The sequence below is a fragment of the Hippopotamus amphibius genome, chromosome 4 (assembly GCF_030028045.1).
Source record: "Hippopotamus amphibius kiboko isolate mHipAmp2 chromosome 4, mHipAmp2.hap2, whole genome shotgun sequence".
Taxonomy (NCBI): Eukaryota; Metazoa; Chordata; class Mammalia; order Artiodactyla; family Hippopotamidae; genus Hippopotamus; species Hippopotamus amphibius.
Window position 1 is genome coordinate 129024986 of NC_080189.1, and position 17741 is coordinate 129042726.

Here is a 17741-nt window from a genome sequence, read left to right on the forward strand (position 1 = left end):
ACCCTTAATAATCATGTCGCTTACTTCCCCTCATCCCTCTCTGGTGCCAGTATCTTCAATGAAATTTGAAGTGGAGGTGTCACTGTCCAGTTTTTCTCCCATGTAAATGGACCAGGGATTTATCCTTCTCCCGACATTTGGGAATGGAATATTTCCTTCTGGACAAGTGAGCGGGCTGGTTTCCTGGATCCACTTGGCCTTGGTTCCCCTGAACACCCAGTTTATTTTCGTCTTCTACTGACCCTGAGTCTTGTAACGTTAACTAGTTTTGTGGATCCAGTACTTATTTTTGATTTAATTACAATGCAGCATGGTGCTAATGCATTTGTTAGTTTAATTGATCTGCAAATTGTTTTTTAGAGACTCCACTTAAACTTGTTCTAAGTAAGTGAAATCTCTGCTTTTGCTTTCTTAATCTATGAAATATCAGCAAACTGAAATGTTTACAAATATTAATGTTTATTAAGTCCACATACATAACTATGCAAAAACATAGCCTACGATGGACTTTGAAGAAGTGAATGCCTTTTAAATAAGTATTTTCTTTTAGGTTTTGATTTTACCGTTGTATTCACACCAACACTCTTAAGTGATAGAACACCTGAGATAGGTAAGGGGCTGACTTTCTTCTATAGCCTTCAGTTTATACCAGTAGATCCAAGTTTATTCTGTAAATTTGAAGTGTTTTTACAACTCAGGATATGGTTTGTCTTGGTGAACATTGTCCTGTGTGAACTTGAAAAGCGTGTATTCTGCTGTTGGATGAAGTGTTCTTAGTGCAAGTTAAATCCAGTTAGCTGATGGCACTGTTCAGTTCTTCCTTATCCTTGCTGATTTTCTGTAGACTAATTCTGTTACAGCTATAATTGTGCGTTGATTTGTCTTTCTCCTTTCAGTTGTTTTTGCTTTGTATACTTCAAAGTTGTTAGGTACACACTTATTTAGGATTCTGTCTCAGTGAACTGGACCTTTTATCGTCAGTAACATAGCCACTCTGTCTTTCCTTTAAGTAATGTTTACATGGTAAAGGTTTCCATCCTTTCACTGGTAAACCTACCCAAGTCTTTTGAAGTCAGTTTCCTATAGACAGTATATAGTTTTTGTTTTTTTCCCTATTTTCATAAAATTATCGATATGTTTGGATTTAATTCTCCCATATCTTGTTTTCTATGTTTTCCCCCTATTTTTGGTCCTCCATTTCCCCTTTACTGCCACTGTTTCAGTTATTATATGAACATTTTTAAGTATTCCATTTTATCTATTAGGATTTTGACTATTATCTATTGGTATAGGTTTTTTAGTGGTTGCTCTAGAATGAAGTGAGCCTTTTCTTTTTTCAACTACTATCCTCTCCCCTGTTGCCAGCTTCTCATATAAGTATTGTAAATGCTCTCGTTTAGGTAGCTCAGCTTCTGGAGTGGAGGGAATTTCAAAATCAGAGGAGCTTTGTGAATCTGCACTGCTGCTAAGATTTAGCGACCTTTTCTCCTGAGGCATGTGTTTCCCACTGCTTAGAGTAGTTGTTTCTCCAACACTAGGAACTGTATTTAGATCTTGATCTCTGCTTTTCAAATCAGAGTAAGCATCCTTTGGGCAAAGTACATTTTGTTCCATCTGAGGGGCAGGAATATTCTCTTTGGTTCCTGGCCTGTAGACACCTTTGCTCAAGGAGGTAATATCCCCACTGTTTCTCTCTTGAGAAGATAACAAAACAGTGTCTGACTGGCTGTCCCAGCCTTGACTTCCTTGTTCTGATATGTGTGTTGACTGAGAAGAAGTCTGGGAAGAGATGTGAGTTGATTCCCCATCTGAGTCACTGAAAAGCTTCGGGGACTGAGAGCCCCCTGCCTCTGTGGAGGACGGGAGGTTTTCCAAACAGTCGTCTGTGATTTCAGCATTTCTTTTAAAGAACACTTCCCACTGTGGTACTTCCCCATCAGCCCTCTGCTGGAGCTCTGGGACAGGACCCACGTCTCCCTGAGTGGAAGCTGGGATTTCTGATTCTTCACTTTCACTGTTGGATTCCTCACAGTCTATAAAGTTTGCCCAAAGAAACTTTGGCATACTCTCTGCTTTGAAGCATCCTGTGCTTTCTCTCAGTTTTTCAAGCCGGTTTTGTGATATCACAGCCGTGGGGACTACCTCAGGGTGAAGAGTTTGCTGGTTTGGAACCTTGTGCCTTAGAGGTACTGGCAGAGGATCATCAAAGAGACCATCATCATCATCGTCCTCTGTGGGACAAACAGAACAGGTGTGCAGGTGACACAGGATACAATGTGTGTTTTTAACTAAAAATCCAATTTGTAGTTCTTAGCTATATTTTTTAATTCATGGAATTGCAAATAATGGGAGTTCACTCTTCTTCCAAGAGAAATTAAAAGGCCCCTTATTCTTGGGATATTCTGAACAATTTAATTTAACTACCAGCCTTCAACTTGTCATAAAGCCAGGCTGTGCGTTGAGACTAGAGATGTGTGCTCCCCAAATAAGGTCACAGAGCCTTAATCAGTGGTTCTCATCTGGAGAACTTTTTAAATAAAACAGCTTTTTACATTTCATTTCAGATCTATGGAGTCCCTGAAAGTAGGACTGAATAATTTATTTTTTAAGTTCTACAGCCAATTCTGTATGTCAGCTAGGTTTCTGAACCACCCAGACTAGGAGAGAACGTGCTCTGCAGACAGTAGATGCTCAAGGAGTTGGCTGATTTAACAGAAAGACAATTTTTTTCTAAAGTTTTCCTTCTATGAACATGTTTTGATACCTACTTTATCACAGTGTAGGCTGAATGCCTGTGTCCTCCCAAAATTCATCATTTGAAGCTCTAACTGCAATGTGATGGTATTTGGAGGTGGGACCTTTTGAAGATAATTAGCCCATGGGGGGCAGGGGTAGGTACCCATGTGATGGGATTAGTGTCCTTGTAAGAAGAGGAAGCAAACTTCTCACTTTCTCCATGCCCATGCACAAAGGAAAAGCCACCTGAGGGCACCGCAAGAAGGTGGCTGAAAGCCAGGAAGTGGGCCCCCACCAAAAACCAAATCTTCCAGCACCCTGGTCTTGGACATCCCAGCAGCCTCCAGCCCTGTGAGAAATAGTCACCCAGTCTCTGGGCACTGTTATGCAGCCTATGCGAAGTGCACAAAGCCATGAGACACTGGGGGGAGCATATAGATGGGATCAACTTTAACCACAATACTGAATAAACCACATCTAGTGGCACCTGAGTGCGTTAAGCATGCTGTGCTAGCCTGGAGTGAGCGCCGTCCACTTACATTCTGAACACAGGAAACCTGAGGAGGAGGATGAAATCTACGTAAATTAAAATGACAGGGCACAGAATTGGGGGGAAACAAATATTTTCCTGCGCTCTAAATGGCACCTAAGCTCGAAGAAGGAACTCAGATGCTCATGAGGCTACTTACTTACTGTATAGGGCAACTTACGTGCTAGTGCTGAACTGGTTAAGAAGTAGGTATTATAAGTTAACTTTTCCCAGTGATAAAGGAAGTAGCTTAAAACTACATTTTTAAAAACTGCTTTGGGGAGGGGAGGGAATAGAAAGCATCATCCAGCTCCCATTTACCAATGAGGAGACAGGCCTGGAGGAGGTGTGTGACAGTGCACAGGTCAGGAAACCAAAGTCCAGCGTTCTGTGTCACAACTTACAGTTGTTTAAATGAGCAACTATCTTATGCTTCTTTTCTAAAAGATATAAGGTGACTAAGATGTCTAGTTACTATATTTGGAGTCATCTTAGCCTCCAAGTTATGGCTTCATTTTAAGCCATAGATTAATACACTTGTTATAGCTCCTCCACTGATGTGCCAAAGTTACCTTTCTATGGAATGTTTGTGTCGCCTCTAAGTTGGACAGTTTCATGTTCTTCTGGATCAGAGACTATACCAGTATCATGGTATGTGTCAACTGTAAAAATACTTTAATCTGTCAAAACACTTTCACAGTAACTCACCTGCATGTATCTGAAAAAAAAAAGTAAAGTTTCTGTACTATTAGAAGTTTATTCTGACATGTATTCTTTCTGTGTTATGACAATATAAAAATTTGAAATTTCTCTCTGTGAAAATGGGAAGGCATCTAACACAGAAAACATCACAATAATTATAAAAGTGCTGAAATCCTTAATAACATTTACACAAACCCAATAAAAAAGGACAGCTGTCATAATTCATAGGTGCTTTCCACCATTGTGTACTGCTGATGTCTGTATAAACTGGTATAATCATACTGGAAAACCATTTGGCAATAAGTGTGTATCAAGGACCATGATTTCTACAATTTAACCCAGTAACAATGAAAGCTGTGAAACAGACACATAATGTTGTCTGTTACGATATTTATAAAACTGAGAAGTTCAAAATAACCTAAATATATGACAGATTAAATATACCATTAAATATAGTCATGGCATTCAATAAAAAATTACCAGACGTGTAGAAAGGTGGGAAAATACAACCTATAATAAGAAAAAAGTCAAAACTGACCCAGAAATGATAAAATATGAGAGTAAATCCTCACGATCTTGGAGTAAGCAATAGTTTCTTAGGTATAACACCAAAAGCACAAGCTATAAAAGAAATTAAATTGGACTTCATCAAACTTTACAACTTTACACTTCAAAAGACATCCTGAAGAAAGCAAAAAGAGCTTTCACAGACCAGAGCGCCCTGAAAAGCGGTCTTGCAGGGAAACCCCCACCTGTGACTCCAGGGTCATTCTTCTTACCTGAGTCTAGGTGGATTGTTCTAGCTCTCTTCAGTTTTCCAAGTGGCTTATACTTCGGCTCAGTACTTTGGGAAGATCGGCATAAAGGCTTTAAGCTGAAATGAATACGGATATTTTATCTTTCCTGTTGGGAAAATTGCTGGAACGTAAGCATCATTATAAAAACTTGACTATGGGGAAATCATACCACTACTTTTCAAAAGTGAAAAGCAATGTTTAATAATTAAAAATTACTTCAATATAATAAAGTGGTAAATATAAGCACTTGAAACAACCTGGTAGATATTCATCTAATTGTAGGATTGGGGGAAAGCAAAACTTTTATTTTTGCTCTTGCACTGCAGAAAACCAGGTCCCTATCCTAATAACCTATTCTAATAACCTGTTAAGTAATAGAGAAACACCTTCTGGCATTCAGGGAATTCAGTATCACAAGGGCTTCCTAACGCCAGATTCCCAGAAGCATTTAGGATTATATGTAACAGTCCCTTGAAGAAAGCCCATATGCTTCCAACCAGAGCCATATTTACAACCATGCCCTTTGTACATCCTTGCCCCTGATTTCAGGCCCACAACTATTCTCTGGAGCCATCCCGTTCAACAACACAAGTCCCACAAGTAGTAACTACTCACATTTCTTTAACTTTATCCATAGTTGCGCCTAATGGAATGACATTAGGATATACATTCACAGGACAGATGTAGCTCAAGAAATCTTTAATCTGGAAGGAGGAAAACAAAATGTATCAGTTATCTCTACAGTGAAAAACCTGCCTGTTAGAGAAGCGGGTAAAGGGAGTCCGGGGAAAGAGAAGCAGAAGTCTCTCAAGACTGTGGTTCCAATGCCAGCTGCACGTGGGGAGCACCTGGGCACCTCCCAGGGGAAGAGAGACCCACGCACAGGCTCCAGCCCCAAAGATCCCCTGTGGAGTTGCCACGGGGCCTGGCGATCAGCAGTTTAGAAGTTTTTCAGGTGATTCTGTTCCCCAGTCAGGAGTGAGAATCATTGATGAATGGGATGCAGAGACTGTATTTCTTCATATGACATTAGTTTCTTTATCTGTGGTCACACCCACAGTTAACCAGTTCCCTTCAAGGAAGTTAGAATTTAGCTGAGTATTTAATATGCACAAGGAAAGAAGGTCTTAGAATTGCATTTCTTTCCTCCAACATATAACTGTTAGCAATACCAAGGGCAACTACATCTTTGCGGTTGCTTGATTTGTTCTCAGGATTTAATCTAAACAAAGACAGTTACATGCCAGAATGTCACGAATACCTTGATTTTTCTGCAAAGCTCAGAATGCTACACACAGGAACTCTGTCACTTCCTCAAAACGTCTCTAACAACCCAGATGAGCTTCTGCTTTGTCACTTACTAGATTTTGGTGAGCTGGTGAGCTTGTGATCTTGGTCAAGTTACCTAATGTCTCTAAGTCTTAGATTCTTCATCTAAAAGTATAAATGAGATAATGCGTGTAAAGTGCTTAGCCCAGTACCTAGCACACGGTTAAACACGCAATAAAATCCTCTATTACAGAGTTGGTAATGACAACACAAAGATTTTTATTCCCTTCTGCAAATGGGGAGACTGAGGCACAAAGTAACTATGAGTACCCAACTTTTTCAAATAAAGCACCAAGTCAAAAGAGGTAGGGAACCCAGGAATTATTAATAATTCTGTACTAAAATAAAACAGAAACCTTAAGACAAAGGGGAAAGATAGGAAGATTCATTCTTTGGATACTTTTCATAAACAATTTCCTTTGCACTTTCAGAGCAGGCATGCAAAGAGAAACCATTATTTACCTGCCCACAACCTATATGATTTGCATAATCAATCCAGAGTCCAGGCTGGTAGAAGGCTGAGGCTTTTGAAGGGAATAAGAATGAAGAGAGTAAAGTCAGACCCACACCAGAAATGGTACCAGTCTACCCAGATGAAGTGGCCACAAGGAGACCAGAGACACCCAGTAGAGGGCACCCTCTCCCAGTTGTCCACGCTGAGGCCCTTTCTTCAGATGCCTTAAAACTACCCATTAACACTGTTCTTGTTATGTGCCGTCGTTCTGCTCCATAAAGTCACTGCAAACAGTAGACCACTGCTCCTGGGAAAAATAAATACAGTGTTGCCGTGAACCCCCAGTCACAGGCTTCCTCAACCTTGTTTTATGTGTGTTTCTGTTTAAAGAGACTTTACAAAATATATACTGTTGATCCATGAACACTGAACTCAGGACCAACAGCACTAAACTCACGCCTGAACAAAACTTAGCAAACACGGGTGCCTCCTTGATAAGGCACATCTTGGCCTCTTTGAGCTTAGGAACAATAGACAGCACTCCAGCACTACACCTTGGGGGCTGTTTCAAACAACAAAATCACCCCCAGAAGCACAAGAACATGAAAAACGCAGCAGTAAATAGCGAAAAACACACTTTACAGTCTGTGAGTGAAGCAGGATGGCAGGAGGCCACCGTGTGCCACTTGCACTGATGTGGGGTTTCAAACAGATGTCAGTGAGCAGGCAAGTTTGTAAATAAGGAATCTGCAAATAATGAGGATCAACCATACTTGGAAAAAAAATAAAGGAAATGATATTTAAATCTATTCACATTTTTTTCCTTTTTTTTTTTTTTTTTTTGGCTGCCCTACACAGCAGGCAGGATCTTCGTTCCCCCTCCAGGGATAGAGCCTGTGCCCCCTGCAGTGGAAGTGCAGAGTTCTAACCACTGGACCGCCAGGGAATTCCCCCTACTATTTACATCTTTAAACACAGTTCAACATGTTCTATATATACAGGATGTAGGCGTATTAATTAAAACAATTTTCTGGAAAGCGTCTCTCTTTCTCACCAGACACAGTGAGAGAAGATGAGTAAGCAGAGCTCAGGGTAACCCCGCCACAAGCAGGATAACTGCCCTCATCTGAGGAGAGATGGAAGAGAGGAAGCAGGTCAGCCGCTCCACCTCTCTACCCAGGTAGCAGGGAGATGCCTCCTCATTAGGAGGTAACTTTGTAGAATCGCAGGAAGGCTTATGCTTCCCAACTTGGCTGCTAACTACATTGAAGAAGAGAAATGAGTAGTTTTGATTGAAAAACTTTTCCCCGATTAGAAGCCCTCCCTGTGGCTGAGACAGAAAGGATGCTGAGGTATAAGAGGAGGGCTGACCAACAGCGATGGTGGGCCAGATGCCAAACCAAGGACAAATCACTAGGAAGGGGCTTTGACAACAACCTAAAACTCAGGACAAACAGATGAAGAAAACATTAACTATATTACACCATCCAGATGAATTACTTCCAAGCTACTCTCAACCCATTTTTACCTGGAAGCTAAGGCCAGTTATTGCACACATGTCATTGTGATACTTTGATAATAATCACTTACAGTTTTCTGGCTGCCTTGATAAGAATACTGCTACCTGACCCCAACATCATAGCAGCACTATTTACAACAACCGAGACATGGAAGCAACCTAAGTGTCCATCGACAGATGAATGGATAAAGAAGATGTGGTACATGTATACAATGGAATACTACTCAGCCATAAAAAGGAATGAAATAAAGCCATTTGCAGCAACATGGATGGATCTAGAGATTATCATACTATGTGAAGAGAAAGTCAAATATTATGATATCATTTATATGTGAAATCTAAAAAATGATAACAAATGAACTTACTCAGACATAGAAAACAAACTTATGGTTACCAAAGGGGAAAGGGGGTGGGGGAGAGATAAATTAGGAGTTTGGGATTAACAGATACACACTACAATAAATACAACATAAACAATTACCTACTGTATGGCACAGGGAACTATATTATTTTATAATAATGTATAAGGGAAAAGAATCTGAAAAAGAATATATATATATATAACTGAATCACTTTACTGTACACTAGAAACTAACAATACTGTAAACCAGCTATACTTCAATAAAAAATTTTTTAAAAAAAGAATGCTGCTACTTGGAGCTCTGGAAGCATCCACCTGTTCAAATCATTACCATGCCCACGCTTACTGCCACAGAGCTGTATCCCTGTACCCCCAATACAAAAATAAACATTATTGGGGAAATGCATTAAGTGCAGAAAGGGCAAAACTAAAGTTATATATGACTTAAAGTGTCATAAAAAGCCAGCTTTTACCTTGCTTTGTCTCCAATACATGAAATTACTGAATCCTTGCACTTGTAAGATGCTAGCATTTACTTTGGAAATGCATGAGGATTTTGTAAATAAATTACATAGGTTCCCCTTCTAGTAGGTCAATTTCCTATATAAAAAGTACCATAACGGGAAATTCCCTTGCTGTCCAGTGGTTAGGACACCGGGCTTCCACTGTAGGGGGCACAGATTCGATCCCTGGTCGGGGAACTAAGATCCCAAGTTTCGTGTGCTGCAGCCAAAAAAAAAGTACCACAACAAAACCATTTTAAGCCCTCTTCAACTGAGTAATTCTACTCTACTAAATCCTAAGGACAGGGTCTACACCTCAGTCACCTTTGTTCTTCGACACTGCTGAATCTTCAGGACTATTTTTTAAACAGCTTTTCACTACAATCAAATTCTGGAAGAGGCCAATAATCTGGTTCCCTAAGGGTACCTATAATGAGATTTTATCTGCAGTACTCCTTCAAATAAGATTTAGGATTCTTTTTTTCAATATTCTTTTTTTTAATTGAAGTATAGCTGATGTACAATATTATATATAAGTGACAGGTATACAATGCAGTGACTCACAACTTTGAAAGGTTACACTCCACTTAAAGTTATTAGAGAATACTGGCCATATTCCCTGTGTTGTATAACATCGGAGTATCTTCTTTATCTTCTTAACTATTCCTTGGGAAAGCTTTTTTTGTTTTGTTTGCTTTTTAATTTTATTTATTAAACTATAGTTGATTTACAATATCGTGTTAGTTTCAGGTGTACAGCTTCAGATTCTTTTCCATTATAGTTCCTCACAAGACACTGAATACAGTTCCAAGTGCCACACAGTCAGATTTACGATTCTTTTATGACACATGAACAGAACTGAAGTGGGGAATTTAAAATATATTTAGAAAGCAAGTTGGAAAGAAAACCTTAAGCATATGTTTTCTTCAATATTTAGGCTGAAAACAAGTGATGATAGCAATTTCCTTTAGACTTAGTAACACAACTCTTCCACTGAGATGTCTTCCCTGCACTTCTTTAAGAAAAGCCACAACCAATCTTAAGCGGTAGGAAAAAGAGATGCCCCAGAAGCCACGAAGTATATGGGATCCTCTTACCTCACTGTAAGAGGAGTGAAAAGAAAAGCAGGCTCTGTACGAACTCTCTCCAGTCCTGGGGGGGGGGGAGATGAAAACACAAAATTAAAGGTCACTTATCAAAACTAAGTTCTAAATTTCAAGTCTTCTCATTTAGGCTACTGCAGTGTGAAATTACCCTGCCATCAAGAATTTCTTCCTGGGACAGGAGGGAACTCTTTCCAGAAAGATAGATTTCTGTAGACATTCTGAATGGCCGACATTAAGGAAATTTGCTAAAACGTGATGATCAGTATGGGACTCCTCTACCCCACCAAAGGCTTCTACTTCCTATGACATCAATTCCTAACTCCCTGCCAAGCAAGACACCCTGTCTCTAACCCTCTTACCTAACTTAAGTAGACCCCAGGAAATACTTGCAAATGGTATTAGCCAATAAATAGCTTTGGAAGCCACATCTCTTTAGTTTAAATAGAGTTTAAATTTCAGAAGTAATTTTCCACAATTATAATATACCCTCTTCTTGGGCTTAGGTTAGATCGCGTTGAAACTATTGATTTACGTCAAAGCAAGGTTTCTCTTGAAAGAGACTGCTTGCTTACCTCACAATGACATTGCTTTTTCTGGTTCGTTCTCCAAACCACATGGTGGATGGCTTAATGCTGATTGTATGGAGTGGAATTCTATTTTTGGAGGTAATGCCACAGGGTAACTTATTCCACTGAAAATATTCCTCTGCCTAAAAAAGATTTTAAAAATGCAGGAAAACAGTTTAACATTTTCAACAAATCTGTTTGTAGGCAGGGTCTCAAAAACAAATGTAGATGAGTTTTCAGACATGAAGAAAATATACATATACAGACATGAGGAAACAGGTAAATCCAAATTGAGGAACATTCCACAAAACAACTGGCCTGAAATCTTCAAAAATATCAATGTGATGAAAGAAAAGCAAAAGGCTGGAGACGTCATCAAAAGAAAGTAAAGAGGCCTGAGTGAACACAATGCATGATTCATAATAAAATCCTGGATGGCCCTGCTCCTCCCTCCATAAGCTATAAAGGACACGATGGGGCCAATGGGAGAAATCTGCATATGGACTCCATCACATCCAGTAGTATCATATCAATGCTAAACTTCCTGAGTTGGGAATTGTACTGTAGTCATACAGGAAAACGTCCTTGTTTAGGGTGGAGTGTCATGACGTCTGCAACTAATTCTGAAGCAGACTGGGGGTGTGGGGTGCTGGTTACACACAGAGAGACAGACAGACACAGGGGGCACCAGGGAGCAGACGTGGCGGTGTTAACACAGTGGGGAAGCCAGATGAAGAGGACGTGGCATTCATGTGACCCAGCGATTCCACTCCCAGATATATCCGGAAAAAAACCAAAAACACTAATTCGAAAAGACACATGCACCCCAATGTTCATAACAGCATTATTTACAATTGCCAAGGTATAGAATCAACTTAAGTGTCCATCAGCAGATGAATGACTAAAGAAGATGTGGTACATACATACAATGGACTATACTAGTCAGTCATAAAAAGGAATGAAATTTTGCCATTTGCAACAACATGGCTGGACTTGTGGGATATCATGCTAAGTGAAATAAGTCAGAGAAAGACAAATACTGTATGATGTCATGTAGAATCTAAAAAAATACAGCTAACTAGTGAACATAACCAAAAAGAAGCAAACTCACAGATATAAAGAACTAGTGGTTACCAGCGGAAAGAGGTAAAGGGGGAGGGGTGATATAGTGGTAGGGGAATAAGAGGTACAAACTATTAGGTTTAAAATGAGCTACAAGGATGTATTGTACAACACAGGGAATAGAGCCAATATTTTATATTAACTATAAATGGAATACACCTTTAAAAATTCTGAATCACTATATTGTACACCTATAACATATAATATTGTAAGTCAACTACACTTCAATTTGAAATAAAAGAGTACATGGTGTTCTTTGTACTAGTCTAACAAATTTACTGCTTTAAAATTTATCAAAATAAAGTTGGAGAGAAAAGTAACAAGTGTTTTTAAAAGGTTGAAAACCAATGGGACTATTTTCCCAAAGACATTACGTTTAGACAGTAATCCTTCAAAATCGTTACCACTCCATCCAAGTCAGGTATAATCAGAGCGCCTTTGGTACTGCTTCTTACGTGGCTGTGGATGAGAGCGCTCTAGGGCTGTGCAGCTGTCCTGTTGAGGATTTTTAAGCCTCTGTGACCTGAGATGTGCCTTAAGCTGCTAGAAGTAGTGTTTCAAGGAGAGTAGCCATGTGGGAAACAACAGGGGTAGAGTTAAGCTATTTTGTGGTTTGTGAGAAAATTCAGAGCAAAAAGAAATCTGCCAATTAAAATACTTATGGGGCATGGTGGGGACAAAGACTACAAGTCCGACAGAAAAGGACAAAACTCCACTCTGTATCTACATTATTTTTACCCATCCATTAATTCACTGTGTGTCTGTGTGTGTGTGTGTGTGTGTGTGTGTGGTGTGTACATTAACAAAATAGTAAAATAAATTCATGATATAAGTTACAATATGCAGCCTACCAATCATCAAAAGTAATCTCTTACCCAGTAGCTCTCCTGCAGTGGTCCGAAATAGAATATTCCATTCTGTGGATAAGAATCCTTTTTTTTTTTTTTTGAATTCTGCTTTACTTTAGGGCTGAGCAACTTTACTTTGGTATTTTGGCTGACGGAACTAATATTACTGTTACAATGATTATCTAAATGTATAAATGCACTGTTTACTAAAATAAAGGTTACTAAGCATTAGAATGCTAAGATTAAAAATTTAGAGAAAAATTACAATCACACATACCCCTGCATTTGAAGATCACTAATTAGCAGCAGTGACATTGAATGACTATATACATTAAAATGGAAATGTTAAAGGCAAATTCAAAGTTTAACACCTGGCAGTTAATAAGAGAAGGGAGTTTTACGGTGGCATCAGAAAACCAATTACTGGTAAGTTTCAAAGACACTAAAAACATTCATTTCAAACTGGACCACCAATACATGTAACTATTTCAAAATTCAAAGCAAAGTAATAGCTAGATATTTATCTCAAATAAGTAGAAGAAAAAGAAAGTTTATAAATGTGCACGTGTCATAATTCTCAAAAGTAAATCACAATGGATTGTGATTACACTGTCTTAAAATAAGCTCTAACATATTACTAATTTCCTTACAAATTGTTCGTTACATAATTCATTATAAATAAACACGTATCAATTGTGTAAATACATTTCATCAAAAATTATAAGTATCTGTGTCTGTTAGGAAGTTTACAGTAATGAAATACAGTGATGTGTAGTTGCATGACCTTGATCTAATAACAGGATCTCAGCCTTGTTTTTTACATTTGTAAATTGAAGAGCCTACAAAATGGAATTTCTGAGGTTCCTTCTGGACATAAAATTCTGTTTTTCGTGGATCACACAAACAATAAGAGAAACAATTCACCGCATACCTTTGGATGCCGACACGCGTGGATCTGAGTGTCACGGTCTGTTGTGAGATGGTGAATAATGTCAGGCATATTTCGAAACATGTCTAGTTTATCCACATGAACCTGATGAAAACAACACAAATAAGCACATTATTGGAATTATATTTCCTGTAAATAAAGTGTTCAAGGGTAATTAGGCAAGGGCAAATCATCCAGTTAGAACTAAGTCTTTCTTCCTCGTAGCCTAGTTTTCAGCTCTTTCAAGGCAGGATGTTGAGATCCCATTCCCAGCAGCCAGCGTTACTGCCCATTGTGGGTGGCAATGAAAAGTCCAGCGACTCGGCTGGTGGATTTCATGGGCTCAGTCCATCAAGAGTCACTTGATTCATATTTATTGTGCACCTACTCTATGTCAAGCTTTATTCTAAATATTGGGTGTATGGCAGTGAACACAGCAGACAAAAACAATCAAGAATGACTTGCTCATGGAATTCCCTGGTGGTCCAGTGGTTAGGACTCACAGTTTTTGGTGCCAGCGCCGGGTTTGATCCCTGGTCGGGGAACTAAGATCCAACAAGCCCCAAGGCACGGCCAAAAAATAAATAAGTAAAACATTAAAAAAAAGTTATCACTTGCTGGTGAAGACACACACAACATGCTGCATACTAAATTACGTTGTACGTAAGTGTTAAGTTCTTGGTACAAGTCTGTTAACTGGGGGATCAATAACAAACGGTGCCAAATTAAGCAGAATTTAAAAGTCCGACTTGTTTCAGCACTTCATTTTGTTCAAAGTCGCCACCAAAAATCCACCTTCCCTCAGGGGACATGGGTGCTGCCAAAAGCACTCCACACACTCGCCCTGCTGCCGGGGGTCCCGAGAGCCCAGCACGGCACCCCCTGGAAAGGACGGGTGAAACTGGCTCCCAGCCTGACCTGATAGGAATCCTCCACAGGGAGGGGGCTCACTGTCCTCGGATAGTGTTCTTCACACACGATGACCGTGACCCCCGGTAAGAAATGTGTTTCCACGGCAACTGAAGACACAGACACAGCGTGTATGTACAGCCACGCCACGTGGTCCCAACTTAGGATGCTCGACCTAGGATTATTCACCTTTACAATGATGCAAAACCAATGTGCATCCAATAGCAATCGGGCTTCGGATTTTGCATTACGATCTTTTCCCGAGCTGGCGGTGGTATGGTCCTCTCTTGTGATGCTGGGCAGAGGCAGAGCTGTAGCCCCTGGTCAGCCACACCATCAGGAGGGTGAACAACCCACACACCAACCACCGTCCTGGATACAGACGACCATTCTGGTTTTCACTTTCAGGACAGCATTCAATAAATGACACAAGATATTCAACACTCTATTGTAAGATAGTCTTTGCGTTACATGATTTTGCCCATCTGTGAGCTAATCTAAGTGTTCTGAGCATGTTTAAGGTAGCGGAGGCTAAGCTTGATGTTCAGGTCAGGGGTATGAAAAGCATTTTTGACTGAACGATATTTTCAGCTTACGATGGACTTGGGCCATAACCCTGTGGTTAAGTTGAGGAAAACCTAGATATGTCCATGTCGGATTCCCCATGTAAATTTTCACCAGACAAGGATTACTGTGACTGTAAGCAGTACACTCAGATATTTCCTAGTTCAGGTTTACTCTCATTGCTGCTCACAAATGCTTAATGTATTTCATGACCCACAGTTTTGAAAAAATACTTCCTTTAGGGGACTTTTCACCAAAGGCTCTTCCCACTGTCAATTTCTCCCAAGAGGAAGTGAAGATGAGGAAGGCTGCGTCCATCTGTTACAGTTACCAGTTTCAGGGGACTTTCGGGGGTACAGGAAAGGGGAGGAGAGGTAGACTTGGGAGGATGGAAAGGAGCAAGAGAAAAGAAAGAGCTGTCACAGGCTTCCCTGGTGGCACAGTGATTAAGAATCCGCCTGCCAATGCAGAGGACACGGTTTGAGCCCTGGTCAGGGAAGACTGCACATGCCACGGAGCAACTAAGCCCGTGGACCACAACTACTGAGCATGTGCTCTAGAGCCCACGAGCCATGACTGCTGAGCCCGTGAGCCACAACTACTGAAGCCTGCGTGCCTAGAGACCGTGCTCTGCAACAAGAGAAGCCGTTGCAATGAGAAACCTGCACACCACAGTGAAGAGTAGCCCCCACTCTCCACAACTACAGAAAGCCCACACGCAGCACGAAGACCCAACACAACCAATAAATAAAAAATAATAAATAAATAAAAATTAAAAAGAAAAGAAAAGAAAGAAAGAGCAGTCAGGTACCTGGACTCCGAACTCCTCGCTGAGGTTGGTGAAGAGATACTCATACCCGTAGGCGGCCTTGCAGTTCAGCCACACCACGTGGTATGGACTCCGAGAGATCCAGCTGCGAACCAGCTCCAGGATGCCCCGCAGACACTCCTCCTGGGCGGGAACGTTCAAAGGCAGTTAATTAACTCTGTTCCATTCCCAGATGTTCACACCAACTGGGACAATTACCGTCTGATGTGTTATTCCACAAACTTCCCTCTAAGAAATACGGGCCATGCTCCCAGGAGACGTACCCGACTAGGAATTTGATAATATTTCGGATCGCAGAACGTCGTGTCTAAGTACACACTCTGGATGTCTCTCACTCTGAAAACAAAAATGAAACAAGGGGTGTGACTCATCTCATGGGAAATAAAATATGGATAAAGTCTAAACTCTCCGTTATTTTACAGGATGTTTCATTTAGAATTTTTTCTTACATCAACTTTGTCTGGAAACGATTGCTGTATGATAAAATAACACAGATTTTGCAGATGTAGTTTAGTGAATTTTGACCAATTCATGTAATTACTACCCCAATTAACACACAGAATGTGACCATCACCTCATTTCAAGAGGAAAAATGTACCTTATTGTTACAAACATTATTATAATCAAATTAGATTTCTAATAGAAACAAAGACTCATATTTGGGGGTAGAAAAGAGCAATAAAACCTTTAAAACAATGCAGTCTTAACATTCCAGAACTACATAAAGCCCAGTACCTGCCCCCAGAGTGCAGAAGCTCCATTCTGGCAGCTTCTCCTTTTGCCAATCTGAAGTCTCCCGTGTACAAGACAGTTCCATTGTTGCCCTGAAATAAAAACCTGAAAACGAAATAGATCTCAGTGACTTCTAAGTCTCATACAAAATCCTAATAAAGCAAATATATACTAAATCCATAGCCCATGTTGCCTGCCAAACACAGCCGCTATGATATGGTGATAATGAAATTTCCATAGTGCTAAACCACACCAGGCACTTGGCTGCACCTCTTCCCAAGGGAAGGAAAAATAACATGATGGAGATATTGCTGAGTTTGCAAGAGATGTCCCCTGAAACACAACAGCACCTTCCACTGTTTACTGAGATCATCCCTGCTCACAGAGAGAAAAATCCACCTGATGGGAAAATGCAAAGCCAGTGGAAAGATGGCTGGTGAAGACTTCCATTGTAAGAAAGCCATGTATCGAACTTGACCTGCACCTCAGTCCCCCAAGTTCAGTTTGGAAAACAAAGATTAAAGGAATTGCCATCATAAGAATCAAATCCCCCTGAACACATTATTTTCTAGACCCTACAAGTTTATTTCTACAGATATAATACGTATCTACACAAAATAAATGGGCAAAATAGATGAGCCCCCTTACATAACTGATCCTGGGCAATGACCAGCTGGTAAGAGAGTCACAACAATCTCTTCCTTCTAAAAAGAAAATAAAAGAAGAAAATAATAATAGAAGTTATCATTAGGACCTAGCTAAACAAAATCCTCCTGAACAGAACATATGCAAGTACTTCCCAAGCATGTGGTATGCCTTTTCTCATTTTCCCACTCTCCAAACCCTGGAAATAAGCGGAATCCTCACCCACAAAACAAATGCTTAAACACAGAGTTACAATGTGATCCAGGAACTCCACTCTTGGGTACACACGTGAGAGATGTGAAAACTGAGGTCCACACAAAAACCTGTCCATGTATGTTCACTGCAGCATTATTCGTACTAGTCAGAGTAGAAGCAGTTCAAATGTCTATCAGCTCAAGATTGAATCAGCAAAATGTGGTCTATTCATATAGTGGAATATTCTTTGGCCATAAAAAGAAATGAAGAACTGATATATCCTACACAACAGATAAATATTGAAAGCATTATGCAAAGTGAAAGGAGTCAGTCACAAAAGACCACATATTGTATGAGTCCATTTATA

At 40.1% G+C, this 17741-nt stretch overlaps 1 protein-coding gene across 2 annotated transcripts in view; it reads right to left on the reverse strand.

Annotated features, from left to right (window-relative positions):
- Positions 1 to 1188: 1188 nt before the first annotated feature.
- Positions 1189 to 17741, reverse strand: part of DCLRE1C (DNA cross-link repair 1C) — a 36931-nt gene continuing 20378 nt past the window's right edge. For both annotated transcript variants that reach the window (XM_057730631.1, XM_057730630.1), the window contains 10 exons: positions 17183 to 17238; positions 16538 to 16639; positions 16066 to 16138; positions 15785 to 15925; positions 13504 to 13605; positions 10609 to 10745; positions 10028 to 10082; positions 5380 to 5468; positions 4747 to 4841; positions 1189 to 2231 (listed from right to left, as the gene is read on the reverse strand). In XM_057730631.1, coding sequence (XP_057586614.1) covers positions 1255 to 2231; positions 4747 to 4841; positions 5380 to 5468; positions 10028 to 10082; positions 10609 to 10745; positions 13504 to 13605; positions 15785 to 15925; positions 16066 to 16138; positions 16538 to 16639; positions 17183 to 17238 — 1827 coding nt within the window. In that variant the 3' untranslated portion in view covers positions 1189 to 1254. The remainder of the gene's footprint in view (positions 2232 to 4746; positions 4842 to 5379; positions 5469 to 10027; positions 10083 to 10608; positions 10746 to 13503; positions 13606 to 15784; positions 15926 to 16065; positions 16139 to 16537; positions 16640 to 17182; positions 17239 to 17741) is intronic.